The sequence below is a fragment of the Neomonachus schauinslandi genome, chromosome 10, assembly GCF_002201575.2.
Source record: "Neomonachus schauinslandi chromosome 10, ASM220157v2, whole genome shotgun sequence".
NCBI classification, from domain to species: Eukaryota; Metazoa; Chordata; class Mammalia; order Carnivora; family Phocidae; genus Neomonachus; species Neomonachus schauinslandi.
The window spans coordinates 40,084,279-40,110,621 of record NC_058412.1 but is presented as its reverse complement, the minus strand read 5'-3'; the positions used below and the strand labels follow the sequence as shown (position 1 = coordinate 40,110,621).

Genomic DNA, 26,343 nt, shown 5'->3' with positions numbered 1-26,343 from the left:
TTAACATACAATAGACTATAAAGCCCTTTGATGTAAAAAAAAAAAAATGTTAGTATTGTCATCCCCACCACTGCCTTAGTAGTTCTTTACTAGTTCTTTTTGGAGAAGAGGTTATGGATCTTAAATGGTGACTGATCAGCAAAAATGGTCTATTTGCTGATTTTTAATACTTCTTGATTAATATATGAAATGTTTTCATAGCTTTCTTTTATTTAAAAAAATCATCTAATAACCCAGATATCAAGAAGTGCCATTTGTGATAATTCATTCCCCATTATGAGAGGAGTCAAATTTTGCCAAATGTAAAATGATTTTCATATTTTTACTAGCACAAGACAAAGTGTGAAAGATGAATATGGAAACTGCTTTTGTCCAATTCAAGAAATTAATGGTATTTCTAGACTAATGAGCGCTTCTACTCGGGGAACTGAGTTGATGTTTTATACTACTTTGGACTGATACTCGTGATGCTTGATGGGAATACACAAGGTCTCACTTAAGAAGACAGAGTTGGAATCATAGTTTATTTTATTATGTGTTAAAGTTGACGTTAATTTTTCCTCCCTGGCCTGAACTCCAAATATCAGAAACTTATGAAAAGACAATCATTTGGGTGGCACAAACTTTGAAGCAGCTAAATTGGAAGTTAAAAATAGGAAATACTGGGTCAACGAGATGAAGACATGTTAAACTAAACTCCTTTTAAAAGTAATGTGATAAGATATAATGCCTTTGCATATTTTTCAAATGTAGCAGAATACATCAGATGTGCAGTTCTACAATGTTTAACACAATTCCTTTAAGTGAGAAAATGTTTCCTTTTATCAAGTTTATTCTAAAATATCAACTCAGTGCTATGTGTTAGGCATAACAATTTTGTCAGGAATAAGCTTTAAGGAGATGTCTAAATATGTTGGAATATCAACCTGAGTGAGTACACAACTATATGCTGCCGGTTATCTTGCCCAGCAAGGAGGCATAGTGGGGACTCTGGTCAGCTCTGGTGCGAGTAAAAAGGAAACTAGGTAAAGGGTCAGGAACTAGGGAGATCATGAAGAGCGCAGAGAACAGAGAATGGAATTGATCAAGACAAAACAATCCTGTATTGTTAGGACTTAGACCTTGAACAAGAGTGACTGGAATTGAAGGGTAGCCACGAGGTATGGGGGAAGACTGTTGGCTAGAGAGTTGTAGGAGAGCACACCAAAGTGAATCCCTGTATTTTACATATCATAAAAAATGATTTATTGGTGTTTACTATGTTCTAGGCAAAGTATTTATATATATTAAATCATTTAATCCTCACAAAACACCGTAAGATACAATTATTATCTCTATTTTACAAATGAGTTACAAATGTTTAAGTTACTTGCCCTCATGGTCCATCCATGTTGTTGCAAGTAGCAAGATTTCATTGACTGTGTGAGATATATATGTATATCACACACACACACACACACACACACACACACACATATATATCACATCTTTATCTTCTTTAATGGACACTCAGGGTTGCTTTCATATCTTGGCTATTATAAGTAATGCTGCAGTTAACATAGGGGCACATACATCTTTTTGAATTAGTGTTTTTGTTTTCTTCAGATAGATACCCAAGTAGTGGAATTGCCAGGTCATGTGGTAGCTCTATTTTTTAATTTTTTTGAGGGAACTTCATACTGTTTTCCTTAGTACTTGTACCAATTTGCATTCCTACCAACAGTGTAAGAGGGTTCCCTTTTCTCCACATCCTTGCCAATACCTATTATTTCTTGTCTTTTTGATAAGAGCCATTCTGACAGGTCAAATGATATCTCATTATGGTTTGGTTTGCATTTCCCTGATGACTAGTGATGTTGACCATATTTTCATGTGCCTATTGTCTATCTATATGTCTTCTTTGGAAAAATATCTATACAGATCCTCTGCCCATTTTCTAATTGAATTGTTTAGTTTTTTTGTTATTGAGTTATATGAGTTCCTTATATATTTTAGATATTAATCCTTTATCAGATATATGATTTGCAAATATCTTTTCCCTTTCAGTAGATTGCCTTTTCATTTTGATGATTTCCTTCACTGTGGAGAAGCTCTTTAATTGGATGTAGTCCTTCTTGTTTATTTTAGCTTTTGTTACCTGTCCTTTTGGTGTCAAATCCAAAAAATCATCACCAAGGCCAATCTCAAGGAGTTTACCACCTATGTTTTCTTCTAGGAGTTTTATGGTTTCAGGTTTTGTGTTCAAGTCTTTAATCCATTTTGATTTAGTTTTGTGTATGGTGTTAGATGGTGGTCCAGTTTCATCCTTTTGCATGTGGCTGTCCAGTTTTCCCAGTACCATTTATTGAACACACTGTTCTTTCCCCCATTGTATATTCTTGGATCCTTTGTCATAAAATAATTGACCATATATACAGGGGTTTATCTCTGGACTCCTTATTCTGTTCTCTTGGTCTATGTGTCTGCTTTAATGTCAATACTATACAGGTTTGATTAGTTTAGTTTTGTAATATCGTTTGAAATCAGGGAGCATGATATCTCCAGCTTTGTTCTGTCTCAGATTGTTGGGGCTATCTGGATTCTCTTGCAGTTTCTTACAAATTTTAGTACTGTTTGTTCTATTTCTGTGGAAAGTACCTTGGAATTTTTTTTTAGATTTTATTTATTTATTTGTCAGAGACAGAAGGAGAGAGAGCACAAGAAGGGGCTGCTGCAGACAGAGGGAGAAGCAGGCTCCCCGCTGAGCAGGGAGCTGGATGCAGGGCTCAATCCCAAGACCCTGGGACCACGACCCGAGACGAAGGCAGACGCTTAACTGACTGAGCCACCCAGGCGTCCCTGCCTTTGGAATTTTAATAGGGATTGTACTGAGTCTGTACAATGCTTTGAGTAGTATGGACATTTTAATAACATTAATTCTTCCAATCTATGAGCATTTTAATAATATTAATTCTTCCAGTCCATGAGCATCTTTCCATTTATTTATGTCTTCTTTGACAGTTTATTACTAAAGCTAGAAAATTACTAGAACTATAAGATAAACACAGTGGTGAAAAGGAAAAAGATTATAAATTAGGCAACGTAATTAGAACTATCTCAGACTTGGATTTGTGAATCACAGTAATGTTCCTGTCCTTTGCCTAAATATCTCATTTGTATGGAAATGTTATCAAATGAATCAGTAGTTCCAAGCAAGCTATATCAACACCTTACCAAAAGATGTCCACTGTACCCAGAAAAGGATTTGAAACTTTTTAAGGCATATTAAAGAACAAAATATGAAACCAAATTCTGTTTTTAGATTAACATCTCATCAATAAGCTTAAGAAGTAGGAATGCAAGAACACAATATCTAATGTCAGAAAAACTCACTATTGCAGAATTGCAATTTTAATAGCCTATGTGGACATTTTTTCATTCTATTTGTTACCAGAAAAGCAAAGGAAATCTATCAATAATGCCACTAGTGGATGGGGTAACTGAGTGATGGACCTTAAGGAAGGAAAGAAAAATTAAAAAAAAAAAAGAAAGGAAGAAAAAGAGAATTTTACTCTATGTACATTGTACCTCAATAAACCTGACTTTAAAAAAATACTACTAGATCAACATGTCAGATAACAGAGATTAACACACCAGGACATTATTAAAATTTTATTGCAGAAAATGAGTTTTATTGAATATTGATAAACCTATAGTTAGTAGTAACAGCTAGATAACAGCACTATGTAGAATCACAAAAGTGAAATGTTTGGAAGAACTTTGTTTTGAGGAGGGGGGGAAAAAACCCTACTGGCAATGAAACATTTAAGGCAAATGAGACATTATAGAAATACTTCTTAAAAATATATATTACATCTAGAGTTTATTCTGACAATCCTACATTCAAGTAATACATAATTTTATTTGCAAAGGAACGCCCATATGTAAATGTTTCCCTGTGGTTATGAATTCCAAATTAAATATTATCAAAATTGCGACTACAATGAAGTCCAAGACATAACAAAAAAATATGAGCAGAATGCCATTTTTTGTTGTTTCAGATTTAAATGCATTGGTGATCCAAAGGAAAACTTTTGTCAAGAATTAGAAAATATTTTGCAAATAATTTAACTGTGCAGATTTAGTGGATAGTTCTTGATTTTACAACTGGATTACTTAATTGACATTTGAGCATCTGAATGAACCTAATAAAAAATTATGGGACCTGCCTGAAAATGTGTCAACACGTACTGACAAAGATTAAGAATTCAGAACATCTTGGAAAAAAAAAAAAGAATTCAGAACATCTTGGAATTCAGCTTTGGAAAAATGATATTTAAAACGCTTCTATAGTGACTTTTAGTGATTGCAATGGATTTAAACCTAAAGAAAAATTCAGTCAAACAGAGTAATCTGTCTGTGTTTCAGAGAAAGCTTCACCATTGTTTCTGAAATACTTGATATGGAAATGTTTGGATTTTATTTTTTTATTTTTTTTTAAGATTTTATTTATTCATTCGAGACACAGAGATACAGAGAGAGAGAGAGAGCAGGAGCAGGGGGAGAGGCAGAGGGAGAAGCAGGCTCCCCACTGAGCCAGGAGCCGGACGTGGGGCTCAATCCCAGGACCCTGGGATCATGACCCTAGCCGAAGGCAGATGCTTAACCATCTGAGCCACCCAGGCACCCCTGAAAATGTTTGGATTTTAAATCAATTTGCATTTCATAAGAAATTTCAACACTGCATTTATCAAAGGGAGAAAAGGGAAAGCTATTAGAATTAAAGAATGGTGCTACCTTTAGTTCACAATTTCAAGAGAACGAATTACCCAAATTCTGGTTAATGGAAAATAGAGTTTGCAACCACAAGAAACAAAGGAATAAATCATCTGCCATTTGTTGTCTCCTATTTCTATAAACAAAGTTTCTCAGTAGTGGTGACTGTCAAGAATTTGAAGAGACCATTCATCATGTCTTGATTAGAAATTCAGGTGGCTACTTCAAAAAAGTTATGGTCACAGCTGTGGTTGCTTATGAGCTACACTTTATTTGGAAGTTTTATCAAATTAAGTATTGAATATTTCCCTGAATACCTTGTGTGTTATTTTTCTTATAATATAAAGAACTTATAATTAATGCCTTCACCAGTGTGCCTTATAGAATATTACCATTGTATGGGTATGTTAGAACATGTAGCTTGAGAAGCATTGCTCTAGAGGACTGTAGAGCAATTTTCTCTGCATGAGATTCTGATCTTAGTTAACATGAAACTCTTTTTTTCTGGTACCCCCATAAGAGTAGAATGTCAGTTATTTCTAGGCAACATTGCTTATGATAAAAATGACCCCTGATTTGTAAATTGTGTATGCATTGGGAGAGACTAAAAATGAATTCTAGGGGCACCTAGGTGGTTCAGTTGGTTAAGTGTCTGACTCTTGGTTTTGGCTCAGGTCATGGTCTCAGGGTCTTGAGATAGAGCCTCCCACTCAGCGAGGAGTCGGCTTGAGATTCTCTCTGTCCTTCTCCCTTTGCCCCACCCCCCTGCTCATGCATGTGTGTGCTCTCTCTATATATAAATAAACAAATACACCTTTATAAAAAATAAACTTGAGGGGCGCCTGGGTGGCTCAGTCGTTAAGCGTCTGCCTTCGGCTCAGGTCATGATCCCAGGGTCCTGGGATCAACCCCGCGTCGGGCTCCCTGCTCAGCAGGAAGCCTGCTTCTCCCTCTTCCACTCCCCCTGCTTGTGTTCCCTCTCTCGCTGTGTCTCTCTCTGTCAAATAAATAAACAAAATCTTAAAATAAATAAATAAATAAATAAACTTGAGGTGCCTGGGTGGTTCAGTTGGTTAAGCATCTGACTCTTGGTTTCGGCTCAGGTCATGATTTCAGGTCGTGAGATCAAGTCCCGCGTTTGGCTCTGTGCTCAGTGGGAGTCTGCTCAAGATTCTCTCTTCCTCTGCCTCTCCCCTGTGCTCTCGCTCTCTCGCTCTCTCTCTCGCTCTCTCTCTCGATCCCTCTCTCTCTCTCTCAAATAAATAAATTTTTTTAAATAAATAAATTCTAAATACCTGATGGGGAGCCATAGCTTTGGACTTCCCGTAGTGTAGCAACTCTTTTTCTAGGCATGTCTCTTGCAGGAATCCTGAAACCTATGCTTCCAGAGTTATTTCAAGAGATACTGGCTCCTGTGGATAATGAGGCTTTTTTTTTTTTTTAAGATTTTATTTATTTATTTGAGAGAGAGAGAGTGAGAGACAGAGAGCATGAGAGGGGGGAGGGTCAGAGGGAGAAGCAGACTCCCTACCGAGCAGGGAGCCAGATGCGGGACTCGATCCTGGGACTCCAGGATCATGACCTGAGCCGAAGGCAGTCGCTTAACCAACTGAGCCACCCAGGCGCCCGATAATGAGGCTTTTTAAGCTAGGGCGGCTCCCACACCCACCCAATGTGGGTCTCATCTCCTCCCATCTGAGTTGTCGTCTAAGGAGACAGGAGCTCCTGGGTGGCTGATAGATTTCTGCAAGTAGTCCCACGGAAAAGGAAAGTCTGATACTGCCCTGATGGCAACAAGTAGTTCCTATCCTATGCCCTTCTAAGTAGAGGGGTGCCAAATACAGCCTATGAAAGTTTTATTAACCTGAACATTTAGTTGAAGTTAAGAAGACCCCCTGGTGGGGCAGTATTTAAGTATTTGTTTTTCATGCTCATGTAAAGGGGGCCACTGTTGGTGTCTGACAGTTCCCTCCCTTGTAGATGTGGGCTTTTTTTCCATATCCGTAAAACCCCTCAAACATATTTATATATGTTTATATTTTGCTATTTTTTATTTTGGTCATTGAAATATAAACTTGATCACATTGATAAGGAACTGTAGGTGCTTCTATAAGGCCATAGTGGTACCCATACTTTTACAGTGAGATGGATGAATACTGCAACAAGTTACTACAAATACCAACTCTTAGCAAATCCCAAACATTCTCGATTCTTCCTATGTATTTAATCCTCATGGCAACTCTACAAGGCAGCCAATATTAATATATTCATTTTACAAATGATGAAACTGAGGCAGAGTTAAGTAACTTGGCCAAGTTGAGACAGCTAGTTAATTGTGGGGCTGGGAGTCAAACCCATGTACTTGGACTTTAGAACCCAGCCTCTCACACACTATGCCCAATGTACTCACCTTCCTAATGACAACTGCTTCTGTCATTTGTGTCACATATGCTGTGCTAGGCTGTACTGAGTGCTTCCCGTACATCAATGTTGTTAGAAGGGCATTCTCTACAGTTGAAAGGTGAGGAGATTGAGGTACAGATGTATGAAGGACTATGGTATTTGATATTGTTTCATGATTTGTAGGTAGAAGTTCAAAATAATGTCTGCTACTCCCACCATTCAACTCTATGAATCTATCCTCTGTGGAATGTCGGTTTTAAAGCCATTAGAATTTAGTGAATATGTCGGAATGTATGGAAGAGTCCTCCCCAAATTCTGAGCAGTTTTAGGGTCCATAGAAAGCCAAGAAAGAAGACACAGTGTTTCCCGATGTGTATTTCCAGGACCATTATATGTAAGTGGTAATAACAGGTAGATGGTTAAAAAAAAATTATTCTGTGATCATGTGAAATCAAGAAACATTAAATTAAATCACTGGTTCTCAACCTGGGAGATTTTGCCACCCCTGAGCCCCCCAGGAGACATTTGGGGATGTCTGCAGGAATTTTTGGTTGTCATAACTAGAGAGGATGGTCTACCTGGTATCAGGTGGGAAAAGGCAAGGGAAGCTGCTAACCAGCTGACAGTGCACAGGACAGCCTCACACAACAAAGAGTTACCTGGCCCAAAATGTCAGTAGTGCTGGGATTGAGTTAAATAATGCTAATTACGCGGGGCGCCTGGGTGGCTCAGTTGGTTAAGCGACTGCCTTCGGCTCAGGTCATGATCCTGGAGTCCTGGGATCGAGTCCCGCATCGGGCTCCCTGCTCAGCGGGGGGTCTGCTTCTCCCTCTGACCCGCTTCCCTCTCGTGCTCTGTCTCTCATTCTCTCTCTCAAATAAATAAAATCTTTAAAAAAAAAATAATAATGCTAATTACGCATTTCTGCCCTGTGGAGACAACGAACTATTTCGTGAGGGATATATGCGGTGATTAGAGCTCTGTGAAACATAGTTACGTGAGGACCATATAATCATCTGTGCGTGGCTCAGGCTGTATTACTTTCTAAGTGATCAAGTTGGTTCTCAGATGATTCCTAAGCCTATTATGTTAAAAGTACTTTTTTAAGGAAGCTTTAAAAATTCAAACTAAAGTTATCCTGTCCCTTCAGGGAGATTACCTGTTTAGCGGCCTAGAACAGAAAACACAAACGGCAGCACTGTGGTTTCTGTATGAAGTCATAATTACAAAAACTTTATAGTAAGGTATATATGTGCTATGATAACAGATCATTCTGAAGCCACGTTATCAGAAATCTTGCCAGGTTGCCTAACACAATGACAGTTTTCTTGGGCTAGTCCATGAAGAAATTTAAATCTGGTGAGTCACAGGGTGCCTGGGTGGCTCAGTCGGTGAGGCATCTGCCTTCAGCTCGGGTTGTGACCCTGGGGTCCTGGGATCTCACCCCGAGTCATGCTACCTACTCAATGGGGAGCCTGCTTCTCCCTCTCCCTCTGCAGCAACCCCTGCTGTGTGTCTCTCTCTCTGTCAAATAAATAAAAATAAATAAATCTGATGAGTCAAATTTCAGTCAGCACATAGAAACATTAAAGGCCCCTCATATTCTCACTTGGACTCATCAAAAATGCTCAGCTTCATATTGTCTCCTTACCCTTCCTTCAAACACACACATACACATGCCCTGGCATTGTTCTGGAGCTATGACAATTTAATGGGTAATAATTTCATTTCATACAAAAATTTGAAGAACCTAGAAGAGTGGTTCTCAGCCTTGGCTACTAATGAGAATCATCCAGGCCCTACTCCAGGACATTATTTAATTGATTTGTGGTGGAGCTTGAGCAACAGTATTTCTTTAAAACTCAGCAGATGATTCCAATATTCAGCTCAGTATTGCACACCATGGACTTGAGGTTCTCAAACAAGCCCTACAGGACTTGTTAAAACAGAGTATTAAACCTCTGGAGTTTCTGATTCAATAGGTGGGGAAGATAGCCTGGGAAATTGCAATTCCCACGTGATACTGATTCTGTTGTTCCAGGGACCATAACACTGAGAACCATTGGCCCTAGAACACTCTCTTATTACAGAAATTTGGAAGTTTCTTCTTAGTTATACTTTTGTTTAATTTTCTAGGTAAAAAGGAGTTCCTTATCAGATATTTTATCATTTCTGGTTAATCTAATCAGAAGCCAAGTAAACCATTTCTCTTCTCTCGTTTAGGTTAGATATAAACCCCTACTGATTCATGATATTGACCATCAAATAAATGGAGGTTTATAATGCAGAACATAGGAAATGGCTAATTTCTTTCCAGGCAGTTGCTTGCTTACCTTCACCCAATAAATATGCTCAAATCATAACAATTAAAACTCTGTAGTTATGAAAATAATAAGAGAACTTAGATTTGCATAGGGCCATATGAACTTATCTAATACATCTCACTACCATAAAGCAGGTAACTACTTTTTTGCTTATAGAAATCAGAAACTTGAAAGAGATAGGAAGAGAGAACAGGGTGAACAAAGACATATGTATGCATTCAAATATGGCCTAAGGTGGATATGATAAATCAGCCTGATGAAAAATGGCAATTTGTGAGACAAAGAAGGAACTAATATAAAACAAGAGGAGAGTGCCAAAACACCTGGCAGAATAATTTGGATTTGATAATATAAGCAGTAGGAGGCTATTTAAAGTTCTTGATTAGGAGACAAACCACGTTTCTGCACTATTAGTCTTGGTAGACTGGTTTAAAGATGAACAGCATTTTCAGTCACTGTAAGGTGTAACAACAGATAGAGCTCCTGTTTTATATAACAACTCACATCGAGATGTTATTGTTTTGGAAAATCAAGGAATTCTAGGAGAAGAAATTAATATTTTTTAGAACCCTTGTAGGTACAGTTTGAGTTATAACTGAAACAAACAATAACAGGACAATTTATGACCTACCACAGAGCTGTGTAATTCCCTTATTCCGTATGATTCTCTCAAATAAGACATACATGCTTTTGAAGTTAATAGAAGCCTTGGAGTCCCAGTTTCATTTTAGATGGACAGATATAGGTTCTACAGTAAAATAAGTTGACCTGGTTCTACATTGAAGAGCAAGAATACACTCCAGGTATTTTTTTTCCAGTAAAACATAGTAAAATGTAATCTTATTCAAGATGTTCATCTCATCCTGATTAGTTAACTAAAGATCTGTTTAGTTGATTAGATCATAAAGCCATCTAGTTTATCAGCAAAGTAGGAATTTTATAGTACAGCACTTGAACAAATGAAGTTCTCTTTTTAAGTCTCAAAGTAAATTTTTGTATTATTTCCTCAAAGAAAGGCTTGATGAGAGAAAAATCCAAAGCAACTATTCAAGAAGCAGCCGAAGTTTAAGGCTGAATCCTGGATGCCAAGCAGTGCTGACTAGGAAGTTCTCAGCATAGGTGAGGTGTGGTGATCACCTCCTGAAATGGATGCGTGGTCGGAGGCAGAGTGTGTGGAGTGAAGCGCAGAGGCCCACGGAGTGTATTTGAGGAGTAACCCTCTCAGTAATGAACTGGAAAGTCTAGGGATAGGATTACAGAGAACTGTGCATAGGCCCTCTTAATTTTTGCAAAGCTTTTCCCGACCCTGCTGCCCCTTATATCTACCAACAGAATTGGGCTTGAAGGAAGTCCCTGCCCATCTGTGAGAGGATAATTTTGTTAGAGTTATGAGAAACAAGATCGGTTTTTGGAAACTTTAGGAAGGAAGGGATGGGAGGGATATGGCTTACCAATACACACCATTGTATAGGAAGTTTAAGAGGAAGAATACTTGGGATTTTAAGTTAAATGGGCTGCAGGGTCAAGAAAAAGCATTCTATAAAATGGAAGCTTTCTACAAGTTAAAGAAAAGTTCTGCACATTTTTAGATGCAGAGAAAAAGTAACCCAAAGCCAGGAGGGTTAGAAAAATATGGGGTGAAACCTCTCTCTTTCTCTGGAGGAAACCATGAGATACACTCGGGGGTTGAGGTGGGAGCACACAAACGTGATGATTTTCAAGTGAAGAGAGAGCTCACCTTGTGACCACCTTGTTTGAATAAAGTTCAATGGTTCACAAACATGACTGTGTATCAGAATCATCCAGGGAGCTTGTTGAACTAGAATCTTGAGTCTCATACATAAAGGTTCTGATTCTGTGTTGGACCCAGAAATCTAGATTTTTTTTTAAGATTTTATTTATTTAATTGACAGAGAGAGACACAGTGAGAGAGGGAACACAAGTGAGGGAGAGGGAGAAGCAGGCTTCCCGCTGAGCAGGAAGCCCGATGTGGGGCTCCATCCCAGGACCCCGGGATCATGACCTGAGCCGAAGGCAGACGCTTAACGACTGAGCCACCCAGGCGCCCCAGAAATCTAGATTCTTTTTTTTTTTATTTTTTTTTTATTTTTATTTTTTTTTTTAAAGATTTTATTTATTCATTTGAGAGAGAGAAAGAGAAAGAGAGAGCACGAGAGGGAGGAGGGTCAGAGGGAGAAGCAGACTCCCCGCCGAGCAGGGAGCCCGTTGCGGGACTCGATCCCGGGACTCCAGGATCATGACCTGAGCCGAAGGCAGTCGCTTAACCAACTGAGCCACCCAGGCGCCCCAGAAATCTAGATTCTTAATAAGCACCCCAGATGATTCTGATGCTGGCAATCCAGTACTTGAAAAAGACTAGCGTGTGTTCTTTTGTTCTATGCAGGGTAGAGATGTGTAGTGGAGGAAAAGGTTTAGGGGCTCGAGAATGAGGATCTTAGATAGTAAACTGTAAATAAAAAAGATTTCTAAGTGGCACTGGGTACTGATAAGTTAAAATTCAACATCATGGACCACATCTGCCACCTTCTAGAAGGGTCTTTAGTAGCAGATAGACCAATGCAGAGCAAGTTTTCTAGACATGCATCAAGGCCATGGTGAGCTGCTTGATTTGTCTTTAGGTTGGTTTGATAACTGATATTAATGAAACATCTGAAGTTGACTATAGTTTCAGAGACAAGTTAAAATTTCACATTTTGTAGAGAATCACCCCAAGAATGTCCTAATTATATCTTCAGCTATAGGCAAAGAAAAAAGGAAAAAAATGTTTTCCATTTACCTCACCTGCAACATGTAATATCTGGCATTTTCCCAGACAGTTCTGATGTGAAATGTTAATTAGAACACAAACAAAGAGTCAATGGAATTAGGTAAAAGCTGAGCAAGTTGATGTTTTTCTGTAACAGCACTTCAGAGCAACCTTCCAGACTCTTCCTCTCCAACACACCCATCAGCACCCCAGGGCGTCCTTCTGTGTTCACGTGAACAGGTCTTGGCTTGGGGTTTTGGTTTTTGCTTTTTTTCATTCTGGTCCTGTATGCCCTAATTATAAAAATACTTTTCTTACTCAGTTTTATTAAACAAAAATAGAAATTAAAAACTAAAAGTGATTTATTCCAGTGGTTTTTAGTTTTTTGATTAACAGACCCCGAACATATAAGAATCTTGTTCCAATTCCTTAAAAAGTTACCATACATATGTACATAAATTTGTATATATACAACAATTTCAGGGATTTCACAGGTGACCTGAAGGCTATATTAAAGGGCCATGAACTCTAGGTTCAAAATGCAGAGCTAAGGATAAGGAGAGAACATAGACAAGGGAAACAGTTGATTTTCACTGGAGTGTTCCTGTCTAATCTTTGTTAGTACATATAATTTTTGCATAGTTTTAACATGAAAACAATTTGGGGTTTTGTTTTTGCAGTTAACCATTATCTTATTATTCTAAAGTACCAGAGAATCTTTATAAATTTTATTTTCCTAAATTTTAAAATATATTTTAGTAACTTGCTGTATCACAATATGTTTCAGAGTTGTATTATTGAATATTTAAGTTGCATCCAGTATTTTGTTATAGCTAAAATTACGAAAAAAAATATCTTTGTGCCTGTAGGCAAGTTCTTGTTTTAAGAAATTGTAGAGAATCAGCCCTTTCTATTCTCATTACTTCGTTTCCTTCTCCTATCTTTACTCCTGTCTTTATCTCTCTTGCTTTCTTCCTTATTTGATCTGTTTCTGTTATACAGAAGGTTGAGGAATGCCCTTGATGACAGTTGAAAGAGGAATATCTTGAAATAAACAATGTCTCAACAATAATTATTTTGTTTTGTGATAAATTGGGCATTTTTCCCCCCACCTAATCTGGGTCTTGATTCGATTCTTACCTAATTCATCTTTTCTTGCTTTGTTCTTTCTCATAATTCTCTCAATACTGGGTAGTGTAAAACTCTTTTACACTATTATTATTGAATAGTTTCTAGAGAGCTAATAATAAAAATTTATTTTCAGGTAGCTTTTATATAGGGCTATTAGGTTTTAAAAAATCTGTGATTGACTTGTTTCTGTAAAAACTATGTAATGGAAATTGTCAAGCATATTGCCAAGGTTGTGAAATCTTTAAGACCTAAAACAAGTCCAACTATTTTTTTAAAAGCATCTTCTCGCTTCATTGCTGAGTATTCAATCTAAAAATAATTTGTTAGAATTTTTAAAAAATTTTAAATAATATTTGTTTTTTCAGAAATGCTTATCTCTTTAGAACACAAAAGTAATGCAATTGCTTAATTTTGTATTGAATACTTTTATTCACTTGACTCAATTTTTATTTGTTCATAGAGTTGTAAGTTATGAAAACATCAATAAAAATGACTACTATACTATTAGCAAAAAAGCAGTAATGCACATCTATAATGAGGACATTGAATATATCGAAATTGATCGATGGGAACAGGAATATCTATATCACAGAGAACTCACTAAGATTCCCATATTTGCACTTTTCCGGAAATGGAAGGCTTTTAACGTGTGGAAGAAGAATGTCCGTTCCAAGAAAATCAGTGGATGTCGAAAATCTCTACAAAAAAATCTGTTCATTGTTAATAATGTACGTATTTATTAATATTTCTTTTTTAAGATTTTATTTATTTATTTGACAGAGAGAGACAGTGAGAGAGGGAACACAAGCAGGCGGAGTGGGAGAGGGAGAAGCAGGCTTCCCGCTGAGCAGGGAGCCCGATGCGGGGCTCGACCCCAGGACCCTGGGATCATGACCTGATCTGAAGGCAGCCGCTTAACTGACTGAGCCACCCACATGCCCCTATTAATCATACTTTAAAAGAATTACAGAAAAACAAAATGTGAATCTGTTACAGGTATTGGTATAGACTGTCCTTGAAATAGAATATTTCATCTTTTTAAGAGAATTCACAATTTTCTTTCTGTCTTGTCATTCTGTCTTGTCATGGCAGTTGAGCAGTGTTTTCACATTTTAACTAGGGTTGCAGAATGCAGAAGTAGAAGAAGAGAGTTGCACAGGTCCCCTTCAGTTAGAAGCAGCCTCAGAGGTTTGGATTCATGGCCCCCTTTGTTGTAGATTAGGAAAATGGTATATCCTCTTGAGCAGAGTGGGCTGGCAACCCTTATTACCTCCTCTCATCTTTGAGTGACTCTGGATCTATGGTCCAAAATAACCTGGGGGCTTGTTTTCATGGGCCAGTACCTCCCAATGTAGCGTATGCTTCCCTCTACCATGGATTCAGACAGAAAGGAAAATTTTAATATTTACTTTGCAGTATGGGGTAATCATGGAAAAAGATCTGTTAAACGGTGCGTGGCTATATTTTAAATCTTTACCCACTCACTGAATTTCAACTTGCATTACAAGTTTTCTACCTGGCCCCTGGGAATGAACTGGAATCACCATTACTGTCATGATCCTTAGCTGTCTATTTCTGACGCGGAGTCACCACCCTCTCAAATCAGAAGCCTCAAGTTTGCTTTTTACTGCTCATTTGTTCCACTTTCATATGTTAATCTGAAAGATGATTATCAAGATGTCAGTCACACAATAAAGGAACATTAAAGGAATAGGGCTAACATAGATATTAGTGCAAAAACAAATGTATGAGAGGTACTATCTCAGGTCATCCATCTCATCAAGCCTTCTGCGTTGTAGAAAACATTCTAGTCCTTGGTATCAAACTCAACTTCCAGACCTCTAATTTCTTTAAGGATCCATCAATCATTTGAACCTATTTTACTACCTTTTTACTACCTTTTATCTTTCACCATGTCTTGGGCACTATACATGTCATAAGTTTGTTACTAGTTATTTAAATAGTTCTTCCTGTATTCATCTCTGAGATTACCTCTATTGATCCTTATGTGCTGAGGTTGTCCTTCTCTCAGTCCACCATTCATACCAACAGTGCTTTGACCTTGATAATATCTTCTCTTAAATGTAGCCCTAGCAGACTATAAAGTTCTCATCCATTTAAATTTAGATTGACCTAAATAACAGGCCCATTGTGTTGGTTTAAATATCTATCTGATGCTGTAATTACCCACACACTTACCACTACTCTTGTATTTACAATTAGTTAATTAGGAGGGCTGATTGGCCTAGACAAGGTGGAAGGGACAAATGTGGAGCTATCCTCGAAATGGTTCTTTTCATGATTTTTTTTTTTAGTAACAAACCTTATTGGCACCTGTGCCAACGTTTCCTTTCAACAACTTTATTGAAATATAATTAATGTACTGTACGATTCACCCATTAAAAGTATACCATTCAGTGGTTTTATTATATTCATAGAATTGATTAACCATCACCACAGTCAATTTTAGAACATTTTCATCACTCCAAAAAGAAACCCTATTACCCATTAGTGATCACTCTACATTTCTCCCCAACTCCTCCCAATCCCCTCCCCAGCTCTAGGCAACCACTAATCTACTTTTCATCTTTATTAGCCTATTCTGTACATCTCATATAAATGGAACTGTACAATATGTGGTTCTTTGTGGCTGGCTTTTTTCACTTAGCATAATGTTTTCAACATTCATCTATGTTATAGCATAGCATTTCTTTTTTTTGGCAAATAATATGCCATTGTATGGATATACATATTTTATGTATCCACCCATCTATTATTATTATTTTTTTTAAAGATTTTATTTATTTGTTTGAGAGAGAGAGACACAGTGAGAGAGGGAACACAAGCAGGGGGAGTGGGAGAGGAGAAGCAGACCCCCCGCAGAACAGGGAGCCCGATGCGGGGCTCGATCCCAGGACTCTGGGATCATGACCTGAGCCGAAGGCAGACGCTTAACGACTGAGCCACCCAGGCGCCCCCCACCCATCTATTATTGATGGATATTTGGATTGCTTCCACTTTTTGGCTAATACTGCTATGAACATTTGTGTACAAGTTTTTGTCTGGATGTATGTTTTCATTTCTCTTGGGTATATGCCTAAGAGTAGAATTGCTGAGTCACCAGTAACTCTATGTTTAACCTTTTGAGGACCTGCAAAACAATTTTCCAAAGCTACTGCACAATTTTAAATTCCCACCAACAGCAAATGAGGGCTTTAGTTTGTCTCTGTTTTCACCATTATATCTTTTTCATTATAGTCATTCCTACTGCTTGTGAAGTGGTATCTCATTGTGGTTTTGATTTATCTTTCCCTAATGGCTAATGATGTTGAGCATCTTTTCATGTGCCTATTGACTATTTGTAAATGGAGCCTGTTTTCTGAAACCTTGCAGAATTTATTACTGATTCTATTAGTATGGGGTGTGTGTGTGTGTGTGTGTATTTCTTGGATACTCTGTGTGTGTGTATTTCTTGGATACTCCCTTATCTGGAGAACTGTATATTCAGATACTTTACCCATTTCTTAATTGAGTTTTTTCATTTTACTCTTGAATTGTAGGAGTTATTTATATATTCTGGATACAAGTCCCTTATCAGTTATATGATTTACAAAAATTTTCTCCCATTTGGTGGGTTGTCTTTTCACTTTCTTGATGGTATCCTTTGAAGCACAAAATTCTTAATTTTGATTATCTGCATTTTAAGTTTAAAATTGGGAGTGTATGTCTTCTGGGCCCCTTGAATTTCCACATGAATTTTAAGATAATCTTGTCATTTTCTGCAAAGAAGCAGAAAATTATATATATATATACATATATATATATCTCATAGGTATATAGAATATATAAATAGTATATTTATAAATATGTGTGTATTCTATATAGTAATACAATTAATTTTTGTATATGGAGCCTGTTTTCTGAAACCTTGCAGAATTTATTACTGATTCTATTAGTATGGTGTGTGTTTGTGTGTGTGTATTTCTTGTATACTCTATGAACAAGAATAAGTCATCTGCAAATAGATATCGTTTTACAACTCCTTTCCAATCTGGATGACTGTAATTTTCTTGCCTATGTTCCCTGGCTAGAACCTTCTGAATAGAAGTGGCAAAAAGCAGAAATCCTTGTCTTGTTCCTGATCTTAGAAGGAAAGCTTTCATTCTTTTACCATTAAGCATGATGCTATAAGGAAGTTTCTTCCTGTTCCTAGTTTGTTGACTGTTTCTGTCGTGAAGCCATGATGAGTCTATCAAATGCTTTTCCTGCATCTATTGAGATTATCATGCAGTTTTTGCCCTTTATTATAACAATATGATTTGTTATAATAGTTGATCTTTCGATATTAAACCAACTTTGTATCCCTGGGATAAATCATATTTGGTCATGGTATATAATCCCTTTATTGTTTGATTTGGTTTGCTAGTATTATGTTAGTGATATTTGCATGGATATTCATAAGGAAGACTGGTCTATAGTTTTTTTTTTTTTTCTTGTGATGTGTTTGGTTTTATAGAATGAGTTGGAAAATATTCCTTCTGTCTTCTGAAGGAGTTTATGAAGATCTGAAAGAGTTTATGAAGAGCCATTTTCTTTACTGTTTTGTAGAATTCAAGTGTCTTCTAGTCTCCTACATTTCCAAGTTTCACTTTTCTTTAAACTTAAGTGTGTGTTTAATATTAATTTTTCAATATTATTTAGTGCTGCACATGGTTTTAACCTGCTGGTTTCTAATAATGTGTAATTTTGTTGCATATGATACTTTCAGGCAATTTTTTTTTTTTTTAGTTCTCACATTCTCAAACACTCATTTATTTTAATTTGAATGTTACTTTGTAATTAAAATGTTTCCATTTTTTATTTTTAGTGAGCCATTGCTTTGCAAACTACTCTTAATTTCATAGATCTATATAACCATTCCTCCGCTTATGAAGGGATGTACCTTTTACTGTAGCCCTTTCTATTCTGGGTCAGAAATGTGCATGAGAACTCGAGCCCAGATCCTCTGGCCGGGGCATGACCAATATAGCTCCAGTGGGCTCTCTAAGTGTCAAATTGCTCAGCTCACCCAAATGTTCTGTTGACTAGGGTTAGGGTAAATTAAAGTTGTGGTGGTGTGGTGAAGGCAAAATTAGTAAATCCAAAGGATTCCTGCATTCCAACCAAAGATGCTGTGCCTCAGCATGGCCCTGATTTTTCTTACAGCTCTTCCGCACTTATCTTCCAAAGGCTCTAGTCTCTGAGTTTCCCTAGGGCTTTCTGACCCAGTGACCAACCCCCAGATTAACAACAATGATTTTCTACCTCTGAAAGTATTAACACTCATTTCAATGCAACTGGCAGAAACTCAATTTCGATGAGCTTCAGCAACAACAAACAAAAGCTCATATAATAAGGAAGTTCAAGGGATGAACATACCTTTATGCCTGGCTGAATTCAGAAGCTCAAATAATATCATCTTTATTTTTTCCTCTTTCTCTTCATCTGCCAGCTCTGTATTTCCCTGTTTCATTCTCGCTTGGGCTCTTCCATGAGTACCACCTTCCCGACCTAGTTACAGCTGGCTCTTGGAGTGAGAAGAGCACCTCTTGCGGGAGATGCTGGAGAGAACACTGAGCGACTCAGCTTGGTCACGTGTTCAGTCCTGAGCCAATCCTTGCACAGCCAGGTGTACTCTGATAAGCCAGGCCTGGGTTTGTGCCTATTCCTCATTCCTGTGATGGGGAAAGGGAGGGGTCAGCCTTATCAAAACCACACGGTAATGGGGTTCCCAAAAGAAAGAGGGATTCTAACCCCAGAAGAATTGGAGGTAGGTCTGAGGTAGGTCTGTCCAGGGCAGACAAAAATGATAGCTTCTCAGTCTACATATTGAAACCCACCCTCAAAGTGACAAGTTCTTCTTCCTGTTACAGTCCTGCTAACAACTTAAAATAATATGTAATCCTTATCACCTTCAAAAAGTACTATGGATTTAGCAGCCTGAGAATGAACCCGAGATTCTGTCTGAAATTTACTAAAACACCCGCAGTCTCTCTTGTGCTCATAGCTGCTCTCACAACAGTCCTGTATGCGGACAGCCAGATGATATTTAAGTTAAGCCAAAGTAATTTCTTAGATTACATATTTTTTCTTCCAAAAAATTTCCACTGTCAAACTCCTCTCACATTTTGGCAGACTATCAATATCAGTTTTGCTCTCCACCTTGATCCTTGCACTTTGTCCCTGTACTGAATAGAACTTATATTTTTGGTTCAAGGGCTTTCCCCAGAGTACCCTGGACTTCTTGCTTTCCCTGTCAGGTTTTGATCGCATTCTCCTCTCTACTCCTATACTCATGTTAATTTAGGTAGTATCTTACTTATTTCAATTCATAGACTTAGTTTCTAAACTTTTGCTTCTTCTTTTATCATGCAAATTCTTCCATGAGCTAAACCTAAAGGGCTATCTGACTTCCTAGATGTTTTTTCAGGAAACCCTTCATTTAGAACTCTACTAATTATAACTTCCCTATGTTTGTACTTCAAATAAATAAAGCACTGTTTCATGTTGGTCTGAATAACTGTTGTCTGTCCTGTTTTGGAATCACATAGAAAAGAGTCCAATAGCTTGGTGTATATAACATATAAATCAGAATCACAAATAAATCGTTAACTTTTTAAATATGACTGCTACTCGTTTGATTAGATTACAAGTGAGGGTGAATGATAGTGGAACATTGTTAGAACATGTGTCTTAGAAGCCAACAGCCTAGAACTCTGACCCATGATTGTGGCATAGAGAAAGATTAAGTTAATATTATGTAACATAATTTTACAAACACTTCCACTCATTATTCCAGCCCACAAATAAATAAATAAATAGGTTCTTTTTTTTAAGATTTATTTATTCATTTGAGAGAGAGCGAGTGGGGGGTGGGCAAAGGGAGAGAATTTCAAGCAGACACCCCAATGAGTGCAGAGTCTAACTCAGGGCCCAATCCCAGGACCCTGAGATCATGACCTGAGCCGAAATCAAGAGTCAGGTGCTTAACCGACTGAGCCACTCAGGTGCCCCATAAATATGTTCTTAATGGTGACTGAATTTTCTTTTTCAGCAACTTGTCACCTCTGAAAATTTAAAGTTAAAAAATTTAACTTTAAAAATTTTTTAATTCAAAGTGGTTTTGTCCTATGTCATAGCCTCTTAGGTCAGTAGATGGGCCCCTCATTACCAGGGTGACTGGACATTGTAAAGTCCTTAAGATAACACGATGAGTCTCTTAGCCATTCATCAAACATAGTGAAATTTAAGACATTGCCCAGTCCTCCATTACATGCCTGCAATTTCATAGCTAAAAGACACATACTCAAAATGAAAAGAAAGGAATTCAAACAAATTAAATCTGATAATTCAAAGAATGCTTTTATGGATAAAGAAGATCTATATATATAGATATAGATAGATAGATAGATACTTTTATGAATAAAGAAGTATATATATATATATATATATATATATACATACACACACACACATAATGGAATATTACTTAGCCATCAGAAAGGATGAATACTTAACCATTTACATCAACATGGATAGAATTGGAGGGTATTATGCTGAGCAAAATAAGTCCATCAGAGAAAGACAATTATCATATGGTTTCACTCATGTGAGATGTAAGAAACAGAGGATCATAGGGGAAGGGAGGGAAAACTGAATGGGAAGTAATCAGAGAGGGAGACAAACCATGAGAGACTCTTAACTATAGGAAACAAACTAAGTGTTGCTGAAGGGGAGGGGAGGATGGGGTAACTGGGTGATGGGCATTAAAAAGGGCACATGATGTGATGAGCACTGGGTGTTGTATGCAAGTGAGGAATTATTGAACTCTACATCTGAAACTAATGATGTACTGTATGTTGGCTACTTGAATTTAAATAAAAACAAACAAAAGAAAGACAAAGAATGCTTTCAGAAGAAGTTTCAGATGTGTTCCTGTTTAATGTATGCACTTTGGAGTTATAGCTACAGTTAACACATAGAGCTATTTATTTTCCTTAATAACCATTCTTGCTTTCCGAATATTTTTATTCTTTCAAAAGACAGGGCTTTCTTTAATGACAGATTTTTATTTTCATGCAGTATTTGCGACCAGCTCTTCTTAAAATAAATGAACTATGCTATCACTTGAGTTTTATGGGACTTTGTCATATTGAAAAATGTCATACCTACACCCTGCAAGAATTTAAAGTTGCACAAGTCATACGGTTAGAAGAGGTAAGGAATTTTGTCTATAGTTTCAAGATTTTTTTTCATTGTTGCTACTTTGCTATTACTAATTATGCATATTCATCAATGTCTAGGTGACAGAGCGCCTAGAAGAATTTCGAAATGAGGCAAAAAATGTGGTCAGGAAGGCTTGTCGAATTGCTCTTCGTGCCGCAGGATTTATTCCTGATGACTGTCTACATAAACCTGTTGAGGGTATGAAGGGGAAAATACTTCAATAGATCAGAAGTCATGGCTTTCTAAAAAATTAACTCTTTTTCTACTTTTTTTTTTTTTAAGATTTTATTTATTTATTTGACACACAGAGAGAAAGCACAAGTAGGCAGAGAGGCAGGCAGAGAGAGAGGCAGAAGCAGGCTCTCCACTGAGCAGGGAGCCCGATGCGGGACTCGATCCCGGGACTCCAGGATCATGACCTGAGCCGAAGGCAGTCGCCCAACCAACTGAGCCACCCAGGCGCCCTCTTTTTCTACTTTTCTTAAGTTTAAATATTTTTTCAGTTTTTCTAAGTGTCTACTTGATATGTTATAAATTCAGTATATATTGTAGAGGGGGGAAAACACAGTAAATACTGCATCTTCCTTGCATCACCACTGCTTATATATAATATTTTAAACTGGTTACAGAACCCTTATTTCATAAGCATTTTATAGAGGAATCAGGGCCTCTTTGCTTAAAGGTATGTCCAACCTACCAGTACGGACAATAGGTTTGTTAAAATTAAGCAACTGGGTGGATCTCAGGTTGGCCCCAGGTGACAAGAACTGTAAAAGAATAACTAAAATTCAGGTGGAAAAGGAGGGTAGAGGTGTTCCTGGGAAAGAGGTAGCATGGTATAGAGATCAAATCTGAGTAAGGGGAATATTAATGAACTGTCTGCAGTCTTTTGTTGAGTTGAAATCTTTTAATGTGGAATTCTTTTGGATAACTGGGCTGTTTTCTAGAGTTTGAAATATCTCATTTGGTTAATGATAAATTGCTTGACAAAATGCTTGGTTACATTTTGTTGGTTTTTAATTTTACTTACCTTTTTTTCCATTTTAATGCCAATGTAGTTAACATACAGTGTTCAGTGCTTATTATGATAAGTGTACTCTTAATCCCCTTCACCTATTTCCCCCATTCCTCCACTCATCTCTCCTGGTAACCATCTGTTTGTTTTCTATAGTTAAGAATGTTTTTTGGTCTTTTTCTCCCTTTGTTCATTTGTTTTGTTTCTTAGATTCCACATGTGAGTGAAATGATATTTGTATTTCTCTGATTTATTTCACTTAGCATCATCAGGGAAATGCAAATCAAAACCACAATGAGATTATTACCTCATACCTGCCAGAATGGTTAGAATAAAAAACTCAAGATACAAGTGTAGGCAAGGATGTGGAGAAAAAGGAACCCTTGAGCATTGTTGGTGGGAATGCAAACTGGTGCAGCCACTGTGACAAACAGTATGGAGGTGCCTCAAAAAATTAAAACTAGAAATATCCTATCATCCAGTAATTGAACTACTGGATATTTACCCAAAGAATGTGAAAACACTAATTCAAAGGGATACATGCACCCCTATGTTTATAGCAGCATTATTTACAATAGCCAAATTATGGAAGCAGCCCAAGTGTCCATCGATAGATAAATTAATAAAGAAGATGTAGTATGCGTATATACAATGGAATACTTTTCAGCCATAAAAAAAGAATTTTACTCATCTTTTAATCCACATTGAAAGAAATGGAATTTTTACCCAAGAATTCTTAACATTGTGTCTTCTATTGTTCTTAGATTATTATAAAATACAAGACGTCGGAGGTCTCATTGAGTTGCCTGCTTACGCAGACTCTGACAAAATGACATACACAGAGCAGGCCAGCAAAAGGCATCACTGCCTGAGGCTAACGTGGTAAATGATTATTCTCTTTTTCAAGAAAAATTAGAGCATCCAGGCTTCTCAAGTTTCATTAAAAATTAAAGCCTTCATCAAAGGATTCACTAATAATGATGAGAGATTTGGGGAATATGGTAACCTGAATGCAGGCCCAGAAGCTCACACATCCAACTGCCACCCAACAGAGCAGCCACTGGGAGTCAGGCTGGTGGAGAGTGGAAGGCATGCCCAAGGCTGAGTGCTCCCCTTTGGTCTCTAAAGCTTTGTTCCCTGTTCCTTGGAGCAAGCATGGTGCAGGCTGTGGTGAGGAGAAGTCAGGTACAGAGAGAGTTGTGGGCCTCCTCCAGTGAACCTGGAGAGCCCACTACCTCGGTGTGGTCACTAAAGAATGACAGAGGGGCGCCTGGGTGGCTCAGTCGTTAAGCATCTGCCTTCGGCTCAGGTCATGATCCCCGGGTCCTGGGATCGAGCCCCACATCGGGCTCCCTGCTCGGCGGGAGGCCTGCTTCTCCCTCTCCCACTCCCCCTGCTTGTGTTCCCTCTCTCGCTGTGTCTCTCTCTGTCAAAAAAAAAAAAAAAAATCTAAAAAGAATGACAGATAGCCAAGCACTGCCACACAAAACTCCACCCTCTCCCTAAGGCGGGTTTGGCACGTGGGAGACCAGGGTGAAAAGCCTTCCTTCCAGAGCCTCACCTGGGTCTTGACATTGTTCTAGAGTTTGGATTTCCCACCATTCTAAAACCTCATCATTACAAATAACTTGCAAACGAAATCACCAGACATCATCTGAAAAGTTTTATGTGGCACGATAGAACACTGTTATTGTTCCTCAGTGCCCACTAACTTAGTCCAAGTTTGACAGCTGTATATTTAATAAATCTTAACTGCGTACTGGTTTATATATGAAATAATATGATAAAAATGGCTGTGTCACAACAGAGGTCAATGGAGCAATCCCTGAGGCCACCGTCAGAGTACAGGTCACAGAGGCCCCTTGGCCTTTATTCAGAATAAATAAACATTTATTCTAAATACCCAAGTAAGGAAACATAAAATCTGCATCTCTGGGTTAGCAGTTGCTATCAAACCACATTTATGCAAGAGCAAAGATTTCACACCTTTACCATTAGAATGTGAGTTACAGCTGTTGTTTATTTTCTGATTTCTTCTTTAAAGCATCTTTTTAAAAAAATTTTTATTGTTATGTTAATCACCATACATTACATCATTAGTTTTTGATGTAGTGTTCCATGATTCATTGTTTGTGCATAACACCCAGTGCTCCATGCAGAACGTGCCCTCCTCAATACCCACCACCAGGCTAACCCATCCTCCCACCCCCCTCCCCTCTAGAACCCTCAGTTTGTTTTTCAGAGTCCATCATCTCTCATGGTTCGTCTCCCCCTCCAATCTCCCTCCCTTCATTCTTCCCCTCCTGCTATCTTCTTCTTCTTCTTTTTTTTTTCTTAACATATATTGCATTATTTGTTTCAGAGGTACAGATCTGTGATTCAACAGTCTTGCACAATTCACAGCACTCACCATAGCACATACCCTCCCCAATGTCTATCACCCAGCCACCCCATCCGTCCCACCAGCCCCCCACTCTAGCAACCCTCAGTTTGTTTCATGAGATTAAGAATTCCTCATATCAGTGAGGTCATAAAGAATCTTATGGCCCTTTTGGCTAGATGATCTGGGTGCATTTTCCATACCAGCTATATTGCTCATTAAATATACTTTTGGATAGTTAGAATACCCAGCTAAATTGATGCTATATATTTGAATATATTTGTGTTTTAAAATGAAGAATGTCCAAGAATAACTCTTTTGGACAGTAAGTCTCTGTTATTATAACATAAATGGAAATTCAAAGAGAAATTATGATATTTTAAATTTTGAATATTTGGTTTAGTGTCACTTTCAAAAATATTTGGTTTAGTGTCACTTTCATAGTAGTGAATATAGAAAACTGAAGCTGTATTTTTTTTCTTTTCAAGCTTTATCCGTCTAAATGACTATCTAATTGAGAACACAATGCACATCCTAACAGTAAATTCTGTTAACTCTCTTTTGAATTATCTTACTGACAAGCTAAAACAAACACCTTCAGCAGATGTCATTCAGAAATGGATTACTGAAGAGAAGCCTGAAGTCACTGAGAAAAAGGTATATTCAGACAAAAATTAAGAAAATTTGTAGGTCAGCATTTATTGAGGCATGCTTACTATGTCCTATGAATTATACTGTTTTCTATGTACTTGAAAAGTAGCAGAAATGCTTAGATTTCACAGGACAATCAGAGCTTACCATATGCATTTGAAATGGCAGAATGAAAATCACCATATCACCAAATACCTAATAATACAGGCAAGCTAGTGCTAGATGTTGCTGTCTGTCTCATAGGAATTTGCTAACGGCTATTCATGTGTACACTGGACAAATATTTCTTAAGTACCTACTATGTACCAATCCCTGTGCTGGTTGTTGGGTTTATAGTGATGAAAAGCATAGACAGGATTCCTGCCCCCAAGAAGCTTATGGTTTGGGGGTCATCATGGGCATGAACTGGCAGAGAAAAGCAGGGAAGGTGGTATAAATGAAAGATAAACAATGGTTTAGGGGTGAGAAGAAGCAAATCATGGAAGCAAACCTTTGTGCTTTGAGTGGATAACCTCTTGGGAGGATGTTGATCTCTAGAGACACAGAGCAATTTGAGACATTTGAGATGAAGTACTACAAATCTTTGCATTCTAGCATAGCTAAGAGAGAAATCATTTCATATCCACATTTCCCAATAAGCTTCCCCTAGCTC

The 26,343-nt window shown here is 37.7% G+C and overlaps 1 protein-coding gene across 1 annotated transcript in view; it reads left to right on the top strand.

Annotated features, from left to right (window-relative positions):
• The window catches only part of DNAH6 (dynein axonemal heavy chain 6), a 214,859-nt gene that overhangs the window by 15,508 nt on the left and 173,008 nt on the right, over positions 1–26,343 (top strand). Inside the window, exons 4-8 of the mRNA XM_021697409.1 lie at positions 13,841–14,108; positions 21,502–21,636; positions 21,723–21,843; positions 23,425–23,542; positions 25,529–25,697. Coding sequence (XP_021553084.1) covers positions 13,841–14,108; positions 21,502–21,636; positions 21,723–21,843; positions 23,425–23,542; positions 25,529–25,697 — 811 coding nt within the window. The remainder of the gene's footprint in view (positions 1–13,840; positions 14,109–21,501; positions 21,637–21,722; positions 21,844–23,424; positions 23,543–25,528; positions 25,698–26,343) is intronic.